Below are 20,503 nucleotides of genomic sequence, written 5' to 3'. Positions count from 1 at the left end.
GCTAGTTAAGCTATCTAGCTAGCTAGGCTTATTGAGGCTGCATGCGCTTTCTCGTCTTACATAGTTACTACTCACTGGGCARAGACGTCTATTCAACATCTATTCCATGTTGGTGGAAACAACATTAATTCAACCAGTGTTTTCACACCCTGATCTGTTTCTCCTGTCCTTGTGATTGTCTCCACCCCCTCCAGGTGTCGCCCATCTTCCCCATTATCCCCTGTGRATTTATACCTGTGTTCTCTGTATGTCTGTTGCCAGTTTGTCTTGTTTGTCGAGTCAACCAGTGTTTTTGTTCTCAGCTCCTGCTTTTTCCAGTCTCTCTTTTTCTCYCCCTCCTGGTTTTGACCCTTGTCTGTCCTGACTTTGAGCCCGCATTCCTGACCACTCTGCCTTCCCTGACCCTGCCTGCCGTCCGGTACCATTGCCACACCTCTGGTTTACTGACCCCTGCCTGCCTTGACCTGTATATTGCCTGCCGCTGTTGGATTACTAAACCAGTGTTAATTTGACGTGTCTGCATCTGGGTCTTACCTTGATTCCTGATAGTGTGCCCAACGGGAAACAACAACTATAATAATTTTTATTTCCATCTTCCATTGATTAGATATCTCCTAACTTTTGCCACACACGGACCGAGGCTCTATGACTGTAGCCTATTTCCGCTTTGATGACTCATGATTGGCCACCAACAACAACAAGCTACACGCGCCATCACGTGAAAAGCAAGAGCAGCAGCATAAATTATAAAATGTCTCTCTCTCTCTACTGCAGCATACCCGAGACCTGTGACAATCAAATCATATCRGACCCAGACCCGTGACATTCTTTAGAATTCTAGATTCGGACCCACTTCTGTCCCGGATCGGGTCTCGGGTATACAGGTACAGGTGCATCCGTGAAGACCTCTAACCCCTACAAACAAAGCGCAAAATATCAAATATGTCAGTGTTTTGGTTTGAACAAAACACACACATAGACACACACACACTTCTCCACATAAAATCAGTCATCCCTTTTCTATCCATACAATCACTATCTAAAAATACATATTCAACATAAAAATAAACATAATTAATTATGCTATTTGAGGGCTGACAGCCTAAATTAAAGCTGTGATTAATTAATTCACACACAAACACACACACAAACACACACACACACATACACTTTAACATTGAACAATAATATAATGGTCTCTGTCTCTGCAGCAGACAACTACCATAGCAGAGATGAGTATTTTGACAGATAGTCATGCACTGTCTCTGACAGACTGATAGACAGACTGATAGATCTATAAGATGAATAATGTCTGTTGAGAGCTACAACACATAGCCTACTAGCTGGGCCCCATAGCTGGGATTCAATCCAATCCACGTTAGTACATGCGCAGCACCATACCAGTGTCCACATATGTGAAAAGAGCAAATTTGTTTTTTTTGTAAAAAATATCCAGTTACAAAGTGCAATTTGATGATGTCATCTAAAGTAAAAACATTTAAAAAACAGCGATTTTCAAACACTATGAGATTTGCCGGGGAGCAGGKAAATAAGTAATTTTTCCCAAAATAAAAAATGGTCTGTAACACAATTTTTGCATCAATGTATGATGCAAGGGACCCCTTTACAAAATAAAAAGCATTACTAGCTTTTTTTTATCATAGAGAATCAGACAGAAATGTAGGCTACACTATTGCCTTCTTTGCATATCTCAAAATACAAAACTGCCCCTTTAAGTTCCCTCATAGAGGATGGTTGGCCACCCTTGGTAGCCTATAAAATTTGCAACATTACAATTACAACCAAATACTTTTTATGTCTTTAGAAAATAATTCCCYTCAGGGCTCGAAATTAAGTGCGTCCCATCATCCCTGAGAAAAAACTGACTCTGGGACAGTTCTGGGATGACAGATCCAAAATTCATACAACCACTGCACATCTTTTTTTTAAGCAATGAGGCTGATGCAACAGATCAGACCGTTCAGCTTAAAATATTTTTTTTTACTTGTCTATTTGGAAAACGTAGGTTTATATTATTATTTTCTGACAATTTTTCACATTTTGTTGTGTTACAGCCTGAATTGAATTAATGAATTACAAATGAAAATCTAAGTTCAGGAGTAAAGATTAGCTTAAAAAGTCACATAATAAATTGCTTGGACACACTCTGTGTGTAATAATAGTGTTTAACATTATTTTTGAATGACTACCTCATCTCTGTACCACACACATACAATTATCTGTAATGAATTTCAAACTCTGATTTAAACACAAAGACCAAGGAGGCTTTCCCATTTATTTATTTTTAACCATTATTTAACTAGGCAAGTCAGTTAAGAACAAATTCTTATTTACAATGATAGCCTAGGAACAGTGAATTAACTGCCTTGTTCAGGGGTAGAACGACAGATTGTTTACCTTATCAGTTCGGGGATTTGATCTAGCAACCTTTCAGTTACTGACCCAACGCTCTAACCACTAGGCTACCTGCCGCCAATGCCTTGCAAAGAAGGACACCTATTGGTAGAAATTAAAATTTAATTTAATTTTTTAATAAAAAAAGCAGACATTGAATATCCATGTGAGCATGGTGAAGTTATTAATTACACTTTGGATGGTGTATCAATAAACCCAGTCACCACAAAGATACAGATGTCGTACTTACTACAAAGTAATAGGTGTCAACAAGACACTAAAGTAATACTGCAAAAAATGTGGCAAAGKAATTTACTTTTTGTCCTGAATATAAAGTGTTATGTTTGGGGCAAATCCAATACAACACATTACTGAGTACCACACTCCATATTCTCAAGCATAGTGGTGGCTGCATCATGTTATGGGTATGCTTGTAATCGTTAAGGACTGGGGATAAAGGACCTTTTCAGGATAACAAATTCATTGAATAGAGCTAAGCACAGGAAAAATCTGGCTGCTCTCCACCAGACACTGGGAGATGAATTCATCTTTCAGCAGGGCAAAAACCTAAAACACAAGGACAAATCTACACTAGAGTTGCTTACCAAGAAGACAGTGAATGGCCGAGTTACCGTTTTTACTTAAATCTACTTAAAAATCTATGGCAAGACCTGAAAATGGTTTTGCCAATTTTGAAAAGAATAATGGGAAAATGTTTCACAATTCAGATGTGGAAAGCTCTTAAAGACTTAACCAGAAAGATTCACAGCTGTAATCGCTACCAAAGGTGCTTCTACAAAGTATTGACTCGGGTGTGAATATTTATGTAAATGATAAATGTATTTTTTTTGTTTTATGATGTCATCAAGTAGCACTTTTCAAAACCTTTATTCTTATCATTTTAACTACAGAACATAGAAATGTGCAGTTTTCACGTATGTAAACATTTTCATGGTTCTGGAGATAATGATTATGAGGTTAAAAAAGTGGTGGAATTGCCCTTTAAGAGGGCAGTTAAACATAGAATTAGAGTAATACCATTTGGGATGTATTTTACGCTACATTATTCAAATCTGGCAAAAGCCTCATGCCCTCCCTGTCTCCTCCTGCCCCTCCACTGGCACTCCCCACGGGACAGATCCATGGGCAGCAGCAGTGAAGGGGTAACACTGGGGAACACACACAAATGGCACTGTGGAATTTTGCCAGAATGCCTGGACCAAGGACTGTATGTGACTGAAAATATTCAAGCATACCTTATTGTGAGGTTGCTGGACTCTCATTCCTCTAATCTACTGTTTTACCTCTCTTACACACCTGGGAATGAATAGAGACTTGGTTCTGAATAGAGACTCAGATGTGTGAAAGTACATTTCTTCAGAATTTCACCACAAAAAAATAAGGGCTGTCCTGGCAATGCTTTATGGGGGATTCAGCCAATGCTTTTTCACTCTCCCTAGTCCCACTTCCATATGGAATATGAATGCAACTCTGGTAATAACAACTTTGGCCTTTTTAAATGAGCCATAATAGGCCTGTCACACTGATGACTCCCTACTGTGATATCAGACATGTTCATCCTTATTGGACAACTGCTAATAGCGTTGTATGCATTGGACCACCTTTATTAAAATCCCAAGGTATTTTGAGACACTGGTCAGGGTGTTAACAAGCAAAGGGGGAAACATGGSCCTACTGCTCAATGTACACAACTGATTATTCAGAGAACTGGGCTTCCTCTTACCAACAGCTGGGCACATAAGAGGTTTTCTCAGAAAATGACTTCATTTTCTCAGAGTGAGGGAGATGGAAGGAAGGGAAGGAGAGAGAGAGTGAAAGAGAGAGGGAGCAAGAGAGCAAAAGAGGCAGAGAAACAGCTTGATGCTAAAGCAGCCGATGTGTACCCTTTTACATCACCACCCCCTCCCTCCAACACTCATTGAAACCCAGAGAGCAATTCAAAAGCCCTCTAAATTCAATTAGTTAATACTGCAATATAAATGTCCAAAACAGAAAAGAACAGGACAGACCAGAGCAGTGCGCTGATGTCACATCAGGCCCAGAGGTACAGGAGCAGGATACACGAGGGGAAACCTCGTGTATCATGAATCATGAAGCGGCCTGAACATTCAGCAGGGCATGTTGGGTGTCACATCTCCAATGCTAATGCCTCTTACCCTGGGCACACAACATGGAGAATGATGCCCTATTTACACAGTAACTGACACCACGCCTCACTGACTGACTGGCTGACAYATTGAGATCCCTCCACTAAGGCCCACAGAATATTAAGTAAGTGCTCTCAAAAGACATCGACTACACATCTATAGTGCTACTCTAGGGCTGTATGGCTGTAGCAGAACATTGATTTGTACCGATATATTGATATGTTGTTGTTACATTGGCCTAACAATACAATTGTGTCCTTATTACACCTGTGGGTCAATATGAAAATGTTGTGCGTTGTAAAAACTAAATGGAAATCATATGCAGTGCATCATGTCCCCCAGATAAACCCAGTATTGCATTGTTTCCTTTGAGATCAATAGTGTTATATTGTGTCATTAGTCTGAGGTTTACACCTATYGGGAAAGGACATACTGGCTATCAAGCACTAACAAAACTATACCCAGACTCCACAGGAGGTTGGTGGCCCCTTACTTCGAGAGAACGGGCTTGTGGTAATGACTTGKGAGGAATCAGCGTAGTGGTATCAAATACACCAAACAGATGGTTTCCAGGTGTTTGATGCCATACCATTCGCTCCATTCCATTATTATGAGTGGTTCTCCACAACCTCCTGTGGCAGACACTATACCTAGTGAATAAATAGGAATGTTATGGTGCTATACTAACTGTGGATGACAAGCAAGAGCCATGATGCAAATCGAAGGGGACAAAGAAGAAGAGACACTTAGTATGATGTTGTGTTTGGAAGTAGGGCTGGGAATTGCCAGGGACCTTACATGATACTTAGGTGCCGATAAGATATGTATTGCGATTCCCATGATTTTCATGATTCTATATGATTCGATACTGTGATTTTATTGCGATTTGATGTTCCAAACATATTGCTCACTTTATAGTTGGTCTGCTACAGAGAGACAAGATCATGAGAAAACTAATTTTGATCAGTCAGGGAAATAAAAGTGTTGAAAACATGTTGGCTCACTATTTAAAAAGAAGATGGACATCAAGCTATAGGATGAAAAATAATGACGTTTTGGCGCAGTTACTGCCGACTAGCCTTAGCTATCACTGCCTTCAGTACAGTAGCAATAAATAAAAACATAAATAAAAACATATTTTTTCTTGTTGTTTTTTTACAAATAAATACTTSGGAGTCAAATATCTATATAATATCGTCCAAAAATAATATCTCAATATGTAACTGTAACAGTGTCAGTGTCAGATTAATGCAGGGGCTTACCCTGGGGCCAGGCCCGTGGGGTGCCCAAGAGGCAGCAAAAAAATGTAATATATATAATTTTACTGAAACAAAAAATTATAATATATATACATTATATCTTATCTATCCAGTATATATGTAGAATTGTATGTTGCTGTTGTTGTTTTTTTACTGCAACCGTCAACCACAGGAGGACTCAGGAGCCTGCTATCTGCCTGTTGCCGTTCTGCAAATCATCAGATGGGGGCAGGAGAGGAGGTAGGGGGCCCACGTGGGTAACTGGAGGGCCCTGCCTTGATTGATTAATTTAAAAAAATTAACTGCTTCATTAATTAATTTTTAAAATTAACTGCATAATAAATAAATGAATATCAAACGTATAAATGTTCTGCTTTACTCTGCTGTATTGTAGCCAAGGCCGTATTTCATTTGTTTATTTAAAGAAGACACACACGCCTATAATCCCATGCATAGGCAGTGCATCTATAAGGCTAGGGGAAGCTAAGCTTTCCCTAAAGTAAATGTAATGAAATAGCAAAAATGGTATAGCCTAATTATCCTACTCCTGTCTATACAGAAATAAATAAAATCATTCAAAATAGGCTACTATAACATGATTTGGCTACAGAGGAACATTCGCTTCTTTAAAAATAATAAAGTGTATTGTTTTAAATCGCATTGCCTACAGTTGGAAGGAAAGGCAGCACGCACAACATGGAGAGATTATTGTTGAGTTGCGACTGTCAGTGAAAAGTAAAAGCCCAGCCAGGCATATCGCAATATTTCCAAATACAATCGCAGGAAAACATAGTTTGGAAAGCAGATGGCAATTGCGGCAAAGAGAAGGCAATGAAAGGACTTCAATTTGTCTTGTAGTTATAAAATTAAGTGAGCGAACAACAGTATAGCCTATCTTATTGACACCAGCGGAGAGCATCGGCTATATACCAGGTGAATGCGTACTGCGCATATTCACTATCATTGTTGGGTAAGTGCCACCAAAAGTTTGTTTTTGGGCAATAATTTCCTCCTCCAGTTTAGATGAACCTCATATTATATTTGTGTCTCCCCTTCTTGTAGGCATATTATGTGGACAACGACGTTTTCATTGACATGTTTGTCAGTGTCAGCAAAGGGGGCTACCTGTAATTTGTTGTATAAAAAATATTCTACTAATGCCTCTAGTAGAGGTCGACCGATTTCAAGTTTTCATAACAATCGGTAATCGGCATTTTTGGACACCGATTATGGCTGATTAAATTGCACTCTACGAGGAGACTGCGTGGCTTGTTAGTGTTTATGTTAAGATTGATTATTTTTTATAAGATAAGTTTAATGCTAGCTAGCAACTTACCTTGGCTTGCCACACTTGTTACGCGAGTGCAGTAAGGAGCCAAGGTAAGTTGCTAGCTAGCATTAAACTTATCTTATAAAAAACAATCAATCTTAACATAATCACTAGTTAACTACACATGGTTGATGATATTACTAGTTTATCTAGCTTGTCCTGCGTTGCATATAATCAATGCGGTGCATGTTCATTTATCATCGAATCACAGCCTACTTCGCCAAAATGGTGATGATTTAACAAGCGCATTCACGAAAAAAGCACTGTCGTTGCACCAATGTGTACCTAACCATAAACATCAATGCCTCTTAAAATCAATACACAAGTATATTTTTTTAAACCTGCATATTTAGTTAATTTTACCTGCTATCATGAATTTATTTTAACTAGGGAAATTGTGTCACTTCTCTTGCGTTCTGTGCATGCAGAGTCAGGGCATATGCAGCAGTTTAGGCCGCCTGGCTCGTTGCGAACTGTGTGAAGACCATTTCTTACTAACAAAGACCGTAATTAATTTGCCAGAATTTTACATAATTATGACATAACATTGAAGGTTGTGCAATGTAACAGCAATATTTATACTTAGGGATGCCATATTTCACTGAAAGAATAAACGTTTTGTTTTCAAAATGATAGTTTCTGGATTTTACCATATTAATGACCTAAGGCTCATATTTCTGTGTGTTTATTATATTATAATTAAGTCTATGATTTGATATTTGATAGAGCAGTCTGACTGAGCGGTGGTAGGCAGCAGCATGCTCGAAAGCATTCATTCAAACAGCACTTTCCTGCGTTTGCCAGCAGCTCTTCGCTGTGCTTCAAGCATTGCGCTGTTTATGACTTCAAGCCTATCAACTCCCAAGATTAGGCTAGCAATACTATAGTGCCGATAAAAACATCAAATAGGCAAAGGTATATGAAATACAAATGGTATAGAGAGAAATAGTCCTATAATTCCTATAATAACTACAACCTAAAACTCCTTAACTGGGAATATTGAAGACTCATGTTAAAAGTAACCATCAGCTTTCATATGTTCTCATGTTCTGAGCAAGGAACTTAAACGTTAGCTTTTTTACACGGCACATATTACACTTTCTTCTCCAACACTGTGTTTTTGCATTATTTAAATCAAATTGAAAAAATATCAGTATCAGCGTTGAAAAATCATAATCGGTCGATCTCTAGCCATATAAAGTGTAGTAGAATTGCATGAAATGTGTCAAAATATTTCCTGTGCAGAGAAAGAAGAAAGGTAGGCTATCTGATATAGCCTAAAGTCTAAGCCTACTGTACGCTATATGCCCTCAGCCATGCATTGAACGGTCTTTTTTGCAAAAAGTTATTGAGTTATATTATTAGCCTAGATTATGACTATCCAATCTACTCATCACATTACAAATAGTGGGCTCTTACATACTGTAAGTCTGCAAATGCGATAATGAATGGAATGCTTTYTTATAAAGGTGAATTTTTATAGCGAGAATTAGCTTCCCCAAACTTGAAACTCGCGCTGCCTGTGATCCCGTGCCTTTATCACAGTCAACAACACACATATATTTTATAGTAAGAATAAGCATATAATGGAATGGAAAAGAATGAAAGAGAACATCTTTTTTCCCCAACTAACCTTGCTGACTGTTGCGGGGTGCGCAAAGTGATTCTGGGCTTATAAAACAAGTGTCACAAGCAAGAGCAGTGTGTGGGTTGCTATTTTCTTGGCATTATATCACAGCGGTATAGCTTATGAATGCATTTCTAACGGGTAATAGACCAAACAATGCAATTATTTGGAAGGTGCTTATTCAAGGTAGTCCAGGTCACAGCCCATGTTCTCTCAGATGAGCACCCTAGCACTGGATTAGTTGCCCCTAGGGAGTGTGTGTGTGTGTGTGTGTGTGTGTTGTGTGTGTTGTGTGTGTTGTGTGTGTGTGTGTGTGTGTGTGTGTGTGTGTGTGTGTGTGTGTGTGTGTGTGTGTGTGTGTGTGTGTGTGTGTGTGTGTGTGTGTGTGTTGTGGTGTGTGTACCTACGTGCGTGCATGATGGCATGTGTGTTAGGGTAGAGGGCAGATTCAAGGGGACCCTGTCAGGAGGTATGCGCTGTGCAGTTACACTCAAACACACACACACACACAAACACACCCACACAAACACACACACACACACGTAAACACAGACAAACACATCCCTGACTCCGGTAGCACTTTTCTAACTGGGATAAAGGTTAAAGCCCCCCAGAGGCAGTCCCAGGGAGGTGTGTGTGGAGCTGGTCTGACCTGCACAGGCCCAGCTGATGTCCATAAAGCAACTACAATGCATACCATTTGGAAATGTTTACTGATTTCCACAAGGCTGGCCTTCTCAATTATTTAACACAGCACAGCCATAGTGTTGACGGCCATCATTTGTTAAGGTGCTGGCTCTTGTCGACAACGCTCTGTTTTATAATGAAGATTTACCCATGCCAGAGACTACGGCACATAATGCKATGCTGAATGTACATGTACAGTTGGTTCTTTGGAAGAGAGAGGACATTGCTGACCTTAGATGAAAAATCTAAGTAGAAGAGCAGAGGACTAGCAGGCAGGACAGAGGGAGACCAGAGAGAGCACAGACACACAGACATGGCTAGAGCCCATGGAAACCATACAGACAGGAAGCATGTTACCTTCAGGCTTTTGAAAAATGTGATAAAGCATTCGTTAATTGCTTGTTGTGATTAACCATGTTATTTACCACTATGGCAATATTGAACAACAGTGATGCCAATACAATTGAATTCAATTTGATAGAGCACAACACAAGGCACACACACTGCACACAGACATAGGGAACCGGATTGTCACCGACACATATGGGGTGGCAAGTAGCCAAGTAGCCTAGTGGTTAGAGCGTTGGACTAGTAACCGGAAGGTTGCAAGATTGAATCCCCGAGCTGACAAGGTAAAATTCTGTCATTATGCCCCTGAACAAGGCAGTTAACCCACTGTTCCTAGGCCATCATTGAAAATAAGAATTTGTTCTTAACTGACTTGCCTGGTTAAATAAAGATTTTTTTWAATTAAAAATTACAATGGCAGAACACCAGCCAGGCTAACTGATGCCTCTATGTGCCTGAGACCAACAGACCAGGCCACACACAGTATGTGAGAGCCCAATCACTTCTGTAACATTAAGAGAGGGCTGGAGACAGAAAGAGGGGAGGCAGAGGGGGATAAAGAAGAAAGCGCTGGGAGGAAGAGAGTGAGGTAGGGTGATTTGAGACTATGGGGTGAGAGGATGAAGGATGGAAGAAGAATAGGGATAAAAACAGAGAGGCAGGAGGATATAGAGAGCAGTGTTAAGCGGCGGCAGCTCCTGAAGACTGTTCTCCCATCGTTTGCTCATGGTGTCAGAGGGGTGAGTGCGCACCAAACATTCATTTCCCAATAAACTCAGCTTCCACAGCAGGGAGGGAGGGAGCAGAGAGAGTGAAAGGCTGACAGAAAAAGAGAAAGAGCAAATGATGAGAGAGAGAGAAAGAAATATGAACACACTTCAAGCCCTTCATACTTTACTGTACACCCTGTTCTGACAGTGATGTGCCTTCAAAGCCTTATAATAAACTATATTGTACACAGTAACACAGGCCCACTTCTCAATTACACTCTAATCCCTGTTCAATATGCCTCTAAATGATCAATCCTCTCATAAAAAATGGATCTTAATGTTAGGCTTAGTGAAATTACATTGCCATGAGCAGCACCGGAGATATTGAGATGAGCGAGATGCACCACTTCGCTCCACACAGTCACACACAGTATCTGATCATGTGCACGGTTTCACCTTCACACTGTTACAGCATGGTAGCCAGGGCATCAAAACAGCGGAGAAGTTGAGCCTTGCGCTTCAACGCTCTTTGTTGGCAATTTGAAGGCACAGAGATACCGTGACGAGATCCTGAGGACCATTGTCATGCCATTCATCTGCCGCCATCACCTCATGTTTTAGCATGATAATGCACGGCTCATGTCACAATGATGTGTACACAATTCCTGCCCAGTCATGTAAAAACCATAGATCAGTGGTGTAAAGTACTTGACAACTTTTATTTTTACTTCACTACATTCCTAAAGAAAATAATGCACTTTTTACTCTATACATTTTCCCTGACACCCAAAAGTACTCGTTACATTCTGAATGCTTAGCAGAAAAGGAAAAGGGTCCAATTCACACGCTTATCAAGAGAACATCACTGGTCATCCCTACTGGCGGACTCACTAAACAGAAATTCTTTATGTGTAAATGATGTCTGAGTGTTGGTGGGTGCCACTGGCTATCCGTAAATAAAATAAAAAACAAGAAAATGGTGCCATCTGGTTTGATTAATAATATAAGGAATTTGAAATGATTTATACTTTTACTTTTGATACTTAAGTATATTTTAGAAATTCAATTTACTTTTTATACTTAAGTATATTTAAAAACAAATACTTTTAGACTTTTACTCAATTAGTATTTTACTTGGTGACTTTCACTTTTACTTGAGTGCTTTTCTATGAAGGTATCTTTACTTTTACTCAAGTATGACAATTGGGTACTTTTCCACCACTGTCATAGATTAAGGCCTACTGAATTTATTTCAATTGACTGATTTCCTTATATGAACTGTAACTCAGTAAAATCTTTGAAATTGTTGCATGTTGCGTTTATATTTTTGTTCAGTATATATTGTAGTGTCTTTCCTACCGAGTAGACAGTAGTGTGTAAAAGAGAGTGTAGTTCTGTGGTGATAAGCGCAGTGTCAGGCTAACTGCTCACCTCCAGGACTCAAACCACATGGCCTTACAAACAGCATCCACTCAGGACTCTACAGTAATCTTTACCAACTCAGGGCTGCACGCACTCACTCACTCACTCACTCACTCACTCACTCACTCACTCACTCACTCTCTCTCTCTGTCGCTTTCTTTCTCTGTCTCGCACACATTTAAACATGTGCACATACATTCTTAAAAGGAAAGACACACTCACATAATTTATTCCCAAAACATGCATACTGCCTGCTCCCGACCCCATCTCAGGCGCTCGAGGGCGCCAGGCTGCCCTTCATTACGCACACCTGTCACCATCATTACGCACAGCTGCGCAATATTGGACTCACCTGGATGCTGTTCCTGTTCTGTTTCATGTCCTTGTTTCATTAAATGTTCACTCCCTGTACCTGCTTCTCGTCTCCAGCGTCGATCCTCACAGAATGCTGACACCACTAAAGGAAGCATCAGGGAGTTTTTTTTTTTTTTTGGTTGGTGAGGTAGCGTCCAGGTGCCGTCACCGATGGAACCGGGGGTGCTTCAGCTAGCTCGTCGGGATTCCGCACCCTAGCTGGCTCGAGAGGTCTTTTTGCCCTGGTTGGCTCGGCGGACGGCCACCCCACATCATGCTTCAGCCGGCCCATCAGGCTCCCACGCCTCAACCGGTTCGTCAGTTCCCACGCCTCAGCCGATTCGTCAGGCTCCCACACCKCAGCCGGTCAGCAGGCTCCCACGCCCCAGCCGGTTCATCAGGCTCCCACGCCTCAGCCCGCTCACCGGGCTCCCATGCCTTAGCCGGCTCGTCGGGCTTCTACGCCTCAGCCAGCTTGTCCAGCGCCCATGCCTCGGCCGACCCATCAGGCTCGTCCAGGTGGGACGCCGGGCGGCGCCCCTAGAGGGGGGTGTACTGTTACACCTGCTCCCGCTCCTCCTCTCTGGCATTCGTGGGTGCCAGGCTGCCCTTCATTACGCACACCTGTCACCATCATTACGCACAGCTGCGCAATATTGGACTCACCTGGACTCCATTACTTTGTTGATTATCCCCTCTATATCTGTGTGCTCTTCAGTTTGTTCCCTGTGTCAGCATTGATGTCGTTATTTTTCCCCTGTCCAGACGCTGTTCCTGTTCTGTTTCATGTCCATGTTTCATTAAATGTTCACTCCCTGTTCACTCACGTACTTCTCGTCTCCAGCGTCGATCCTCACAATATGTGTATGTATAAATTAGGCTTTTACTATGAAAAGAGGAACATTTGTCTAGATCTCTTTGATTTAATGTTATTTAAATGTAAAATAAAAGCCTCTTATTTAACTAAGTGGACAGCCCTACTCCCTCTCTGTGTTTATCCAGGACACACAGTCCCGCAAAATAACTCCCTGAACTCTTAGACACACACACACAAATGCCCCTGGAACTGTGGGCAAAAATAAATAAAAGATGCTGATAATAATAAGAATAATAATGAACCAAGGAGGCAGGACCCTGCTGTGCTTAGTGGCACAACTGCAGGCTGTGTGCGTGTGTGTTGCCTGAATCACAGCCCTGAACGCACACGGCTGTGTTACCTGTGTTGAATTCAAACACCCTGGGGAGTGTTACATCATATGCACTCCCCCAATCACTCATACACACACGAACACACACCCATGCACGCACAAACTCCACCACAACTCCACAGAGAGAGAATCCCACAGAGCGGTGACATCACTGCTGATTTGCTAACACCGTAACCACTGCTGAACCACATTGGTGATACCACTAGCGATGTGCAGTACACAGATTTTCAAACCATCATACTGTTTCTGTATCATACTGGGGTATACAGTATTACTGAAAGTGCACACAAGAGGCGCTAATCTTTTTTTTTTTTAAGTACAACCTACACTATATATACAAAAGTGTGACTTCAAATTCGGGATTCAGCAATTTCAGCCACACCCTTTGCTGATAGGTGTATAAAATCGAGCACAAAGCTATGTAATCTCCATAGACAAACATTGGCAGTAGAATGGCCTTACTGAAGAGCTCAGTGACTTTCAAAGTGGCACTGTCATAGGATGCCACCTTTCCAACAAGTTAGTCCATCAAATTTCTGCCCTGTTAGAGCTGTGCCGGTCAACTGTAAGTGCTGTTATTGTGACGTGGAAACGTCAAGGAGCAACAACAGCTCAACCATGAAGTGGTAGGCCACACAAGCTCACAGAATGGGACCGCTGAGTGCTTAAAAGCGTAGCGTGTAAAAATCGTCTGTCCTCTGTTGCACACTTCCGAGTTCCAAACTGCCTTTGGAAGTAACATCAGCACAATAAATGTTCGCTGGGAGCTTCATGAAATGGGTTTCCATGGCCGAGCAGCCGCACACAAGCCTAAGATCACAATGCGCAAAGCCAAGCGTCGGCTGGAGTCGTGTAAAGCTTGTCGCCATTGGACTCTGGAGCAGTGTAAACGCATTCTTTGGAGCAATGAATCACGCTTCATCATTTGCCAGTCCGACGGATGAATCTGGGTTTGGCGGATGCCAGGAGAACGCTACCTGCCTGAATGCATAGTGCCAACTGTTGTACCAAAGTTTGGTGGAGGAGGAATAATGTTCTGGGGCTGTTTTTCATGGTTCGTGCTAGGCCTCTTAGTTCCAGTGAAGGGAAATATTAACGCTACAGCATACAATGACATTCTAGACGATTCTCTACTTCCAACTTTGTGTTGCAATAGTATGGGGAAGGCCCTTTCATATTTCAGCATGACAATGTCCACGTGCACAAAGCGAGGTCCGTACAGAAATGGCCTACACAGAGCCTTGACCTCAACCCAATTGAACACCTTTGGGATGAATTGGAACGCCGACAGCGAGCCAGGCCTAATCGGCCAACATCAGTGCCCAGCCTCACTAATGCTCTTGTGGCTGAATGGAACCAAGCTTGATCTTGAAATCTAGCCACTTAGCTAGCAAGTTAGCAAACAAAATGCATAGTTGAAGCCCTGAGGTGGATATAATTTAATTGACAGATTTTAGATTTCTTATAGTTAAACTTAACTTAAAGTTATAAGCAGTGGAGTAACACGCACCCGCGCAGCCCCCGCAAGTTTTTTGTTTTTTACAATATAAAAATCATACCGTCTGTATTTTTCAAAATACCCCAGTATATAGTATAAACTGTATATCGCCCAAGCTTAGATACCACGGTGACTGAACCTGCCATAGCCGAACCTACCCACTGGCTACTAGACACAAATTGCAAGGACAGTTTTGTTACACATGCCTAGTCAATTTACCCCTGTCTTTGTGTACATATCTACCTCAAATACCTTGTACCCCTGCACAGTGATTTGGTATTGGTACTGCTACTCCCTGTATATAGCTTAATTCTTGTGTATTTTATTCCTCTTTTTTTTTATATTTTGCATTATTTTTAACTCTGCATCATTGGGAAGGGCTCGTAAGAAAGCATTTCACAGTAAAGTCTATACCTTTTGTATTCAGTGCCTGTGACAAATAAAATTCTATTTGATTTATACGGTTGACCTAGCTGTAACGATTCTCGTTGGTGGAAGGAGAGGAGGACCAAGGTGCAGCGTGGTACGTGTTCATTTTAATAAACAAAATAAACTGAACACTGAATTGACAAAAAATAATAAAGAGTGAGAACGAAAACGAAACAGTTCTGCAAGCAATACGCACAAACAGAAAACAATCACCCACAACACACAATGGAAAACAGGCTACCTAAGTATAGCTCCCAATAAGAGACAACGATAGACAGCTGCCTCTGATTGGGAACCACACCAGGCCAAACACAGAAATAGACAACCTAGACATACATCATAGAATGCCCACCCACATCACACCCTGACCAAACAAAACATAGAAACATACAAAGCAATCTATGGTCAGGGTGTGACAATAGCCATATACAGTGGTCATCAACCCTAGTCCTAGAGGGCTACAGTGTGTGCTAACCCACATAGCCTACACACCAAAAGACTGTGTAAGCATACTGAGCTAAAGCCTAGGCATGAGTATTATGTCTCAGATGGGGTTAATGTCTCAGACTCATCACACAAGCATAGTTCCTTGAACCACCTCAGCTACATATTGTCCCTTATAAATAATTAAATAAAGCATTATTACTATTCTGGATAAAAACTCACCGTTCATGCCATTGTAGATGCTGCCGTGGTGAGGGGACAACTCATCTCCAGTGGTCCTCATCTGTCCCCACTCCCTGCCTGCTGGGGGGCTACTGCCGTACCTCCCCTTCCAGTGCTCTGAACTGGTGCTGTGGTTGTGGTGTCGTAACACTTCAGGGCTCCCCACAATCACCCGACCCTTCCTCAGGTGCTCTGGCATCCCCGTCAGTGCCTGTTTGGGCTCAGGGGTCCAACATCCAGCCCCAACCCCGACCGCATTAACCCTGTGTCTCTGTGAGAGGTCAGGACTTGACTGGCCTGAACCTTGGTTTGGCCCTAACCCTTGCCCAGACCCCAAAAGCGGTTTCTGGGCCAGCATGCCAGCACTGTTGGGTTTGGAGTGGGCCTCAGCCGCCAGTCGGGTAGGGAATATGCTGTGTTTCTCTGGGCTGCAGGGCCCCCGGAGGCCCCTGGGATCAGGGCTGGTGAGGGACCCCCCACGGGGCCTGCAGGCCTGGGGGAAGGTGTGGTAGTCCGGGGTGGAGCTGTGGCGGCGGCCTGTAGATTCAGGGCCCGGGCCCTTTGGTTTGTCATGGTTGGAGCCAGGGTTGGAGCCCAGGCCGGAGCCCTGGTGAGGGGGCTTACGGTGGGGGTGGTCGGGGCTATCCGTGCTTCCCGCACTCGAGGTGCTGCTCCCATCCCCCACGTCTCGGAGCAAGCCCAGTGTAGCCCCCCCAGTTTGAGACAGACTACTCTGGCTGTCGATGGAGCTTCTGCACCCTGCACTCTGCCCTGCTCCTCCCCCTCTCTCCTCGTCCAGTAGGCTACACAGCTCTTTGAGCTCCAGGTTCTCTCTGATCACTTCTCCCTGGCGCTGCTCCAGCTCCTTGAGTTTCTGCAGGTAGAGGGCCACCTCTTTCCTCATGAGGCCGGCGCTGTAGCGGCCCAGACGCTGCCACTCCCGAGACACACGCTTGCCCTTCTGACGGTCGTCATCAAGGAAACAGCACAGGTCCCGCAGCTCTTGGTTATCCTCCTGCAGCTTCTGGTTCACGTCCTGGATACACACACACACACACACACACACACACACACACACACACACACACACACACACACACACACACACACACACACACACACACACAAATAGGAGAAAGCACAGAGGTGTTATATAATTTATCATATGGGATTTCTGATAACAAATGTTGAGCACGCAATTGTGTATTGAGGGGGAGCATGTGTGTGCATGTGATAGTGATGTATTTTATTGATTATTTACTGTGATTTTGAAACAAATCATAGGCCTTCCAAAATGTACTTTTGTGGTTGTGTTTAAATATCCTCAGCAGTTCCATCTGTAATAGGAAAAGCATAAAAGCAACAAGTGGATCTTTGGGTTGGATTATGATATAGCCTACTTGCTACCTTCGAACCACCTACCTTCATTATTTTCAAGGAGTTTGCAGAGGTAACACTATAGGCTACAGCTTTTTTTAACGCATGATTAGTCCATTGCTTTTTGATTTGGAAACATGCCTACAAAGGCTACACAACATGAGACCGTTAGACATCCATAGAGCAGTGCGCTAACTTGCGCGCCCAGCATTATCACACCTGCCTCACCTTCAAACCCCGGATCTCGGTCAGGTGCTGCTGGAGACGCCGGTTCACCTCCCGGATCAAATTCCCGTGGTCAAGCATAAAGCCCATCTTCACTGCTTCTGCCCTCCTTAGCCGCCGCACCAAGTCCTCTTTGCTCCACTTGAGCAGCTCCTCGTCGCTTATCTTGGAGAGCTCCTCCGTCGGACTCTCTGCGCTATTGACCATCAGCTGGGGCTGCGTAGCCTTTTCCATCGTTGTACTAGGCTACTCCAATGGGAGGATAAAAGTATCTATCATACAACGGTCAGTAACCTAAGAATTTAGTGCACAGTCCTACCAATCCTAACTTCACACATGGACCCAAATATACATTCTTTATCTAACGTCCATATAATTATACCAAATGTATGTTTGTTCTATTTCTCAGACGCCCATTTTGAAGCTCTCCGAAAAGAGCGGTGTTCTCCTATATTCCCGCCTTTCTCAAAGTCGTCCGCACGCGGTCTCTTCAGCAGAGCCCCTCGCCGGCTAGACCGCGGCTTCTAGGCATGCCTGCCTCCTCGCGCATACAGCTGTTGCCTAGGGCACTCCCGGGTTTCGGCCAAAAGGGAGAATAGGGAGTGGCTGCTGCAGATGCATAGCAGCTGGCGCTGGGGAGTCGAGAAGCAAGGGTGCGTGACTGCAGTTCTGAGAAAAATTTGGCTGACTGGAAAACTCGTGCCCCTCTCTCTCTCCCTCTTCAGAGTGGCGAGGACGCGTTGTCTGCTTGCGCCATCTGCTGTATGACTCCCTTAAACTTTAGGAGGAGCATTCTGTTTTTGTGATGACAGATGGCAGGATTTAGTCAAGGGGTGTCATGTATCTCAAACATCGGAGGGAGAACAAAGTATGTCAGGATGGCTGAGGGGGGAAACATTTAGCATTTTTAATAATTATACTTAATTCTATGTAAACAAAAATATATGTATATTTTTTTGCATATCTAAGCGCCTCTTGTGATGACTACTAACCTTGAAAAAATTAAAACATGTTTATTTTTCTGCATATTTAAGATGTCTACCAACCTTGCCAGCAGCATGCCAGCTAAGATAGTTAGCGTTTTTGTAGTGTATCTCTAACACTACTAGTCACCTAGCAATTTTATGAAGTTGGCTTTAGCTAGCCCAGATAGGTTCCCCAATCTCCCAACCTCATAACTACACTATATATACAAACGTATGTGGATACCCCTTTAAATTAGTGGATTAAAATCGAGCACACAGCCATGCAATCTCCATAGACAAACATTGGCAGTAGAATGACCTTACTGAAAAGCTCAGTGACTTTTAACGTGGAACCATCTTTCCAACAAGTCAGTTCGTCAAATGTCTGCCCTGCTAGAGCTGCCACGGTCAAGTGCTGTTATTGTGAAGTGGAAACATCTAGGAGCAACAACGGACCTGCTCACAGAACAGGTCCGCCGAGTGCTGAAGCGTGTAGGGCGTAAAAAGTGTATGATCTTGGTTGCACCACTCACTACCAAGTTTCAAACTTCCCCTGGAAGCAAAGTCGGCACAAGAACTGTTCGTCGGGAGCTTCATGAAATGGGTTTCCATGGCCGAGCAGCCGCACACACAATGCCAAGCATTGGCTGGAGTGGTGTTAAGCTCGCCGCCATTGGACTGGCAGTCCGACAGACAAATCTGGGTTTGGCAGATGCCAGGAGAATGCTACCTGCCTGAATGCATAACGTTTTGTGGAGGAGGAATAATGGTCTGGGGCTGTTTTTGTGGTTTGGGCTAGGCCCCTTGTGGCAACAGTTTGGGGAAGGCCCTTTCCTGTTTCAGCATGACAATTTTTTATTTTACCTTTATTTAACTAGGCAAGTCAGTTACYAACAAATTCTTATTTTTAATGATGGCCTAGGGGGTTAACTGCCTTGTTCAGGGGCAGAACAACAGATTTGTACCTTGTCAGCTCGGGGATTCGATCTTGCAACCTTTCGGTTACTAGTCCAAGGCTCTAACCACTAGGCTACGCTGCCACCCAATGACCCCATGAACAAAGCAAGGTCAATACAGAAATGGTTTGGCGAGATCGGTGTGGAAGAGCTTGACTGGCCTGCACATAGCCCTGACATCAACCTCATCGAACACCTTTGGGATGAATTGGAACACTGACTGCGAGCCAGGCATAATCTCCCAACATTGGTGCCCGACCTCATTAATGCTCTTGTGGCTGAATGGAAGCAAGTCCCCGCAGCAATGTTCCAACATCTAGTGGAAAGCCTTTCCAGAAGAGTGAAGGCTGTTCTAGCAGCAAAGGGGGGTCAAACTCCATATCCAGGTTGGTAGCAATTACTAAATGTACTGGATAAGACACACATTCCTTTCAATATTTTACCCAGATTTTAGCAGAGATGCAGAGAAACATATTTTGTTTCATTAAAAAAATATACACCAGTCAGGAGGATACAGACTGCTCAATAGATATACTTAGACATGTAAAAAAAAAAGATATGTATTTTTGATATAGAATTAAGCAAAATGATTGTAGCTCTAGATTGCAGGAAAAAGGTTTAAGGTGTTTGAAAAATGAAATCCAGACCACCCCCCAGCCATGCACTCCTTAGATTTTTGGGGTGCATGCCGCCCCAGTTAAATATATGACATTACCGCTTGATTTCCCCTGGCCAGAGGAGATCAGAGCGCATAGGCTTTTCTAGGCTACCTGCATCTGTGGTTGTCAGTAGGCTACAGTTCAGACTGAAGCACAGATTGTGCACAAGTTTACTAATCATGAGGCAAATCAGTCTTAAC

General features: G+C 43.0%; 1 protein-coding gene across 1 annotated transcript in view; it reads right to left on the bottom strand.

Moving 5' to 3' along the window:
- Positions 1-18,377, bottom strand: part of LOC111977628 (coiled-coil domain-containing protein 85A) — a 39,564-nt gene extending 21,187 nt beyond the window's left edge. Inside the window, exons 1-2 of the mRNA XM_024007171.1 lie at positions 17,727-18,377; positions 16,122-17,157 (exon numbers count right to left, since the gene is read on the bottom strand). Of these exons, the coding sequence (XP_023862939.1) occupies positions 16,122-17,157; positions 17,727-17,957 (1,267 nt within the window). The 5' untranslated portion in view covers positions 17,958-18,377. The remainder of the gene's footprint in view (positions 1-16,121; positions 17,158-17,726) is intronic.
- Positions 18,378-20,503: the final 2,126 nt, after the last annotated feature.

Source organism: Salvelinus sp. IW2-2015, linkage group LG18 (assembly GCF_002910315.2).
Source record: "Salvelinus sp. IW2-2015 linkage group LG18, ASM291031v2, whole genome shotgun sequence".
Classification (NCBI taxonomy): Eukaryota; Metazoa; Chordata; class Actinopteri; order Salmoniformes; family Salmonidae; genus Salvelinus; species Salvelinus sp. IW2-2015.
Note: the sequence above shows the minus strand (reverse complement) of the source record. Positions and strands in the feature narration are given on the sequence as shown.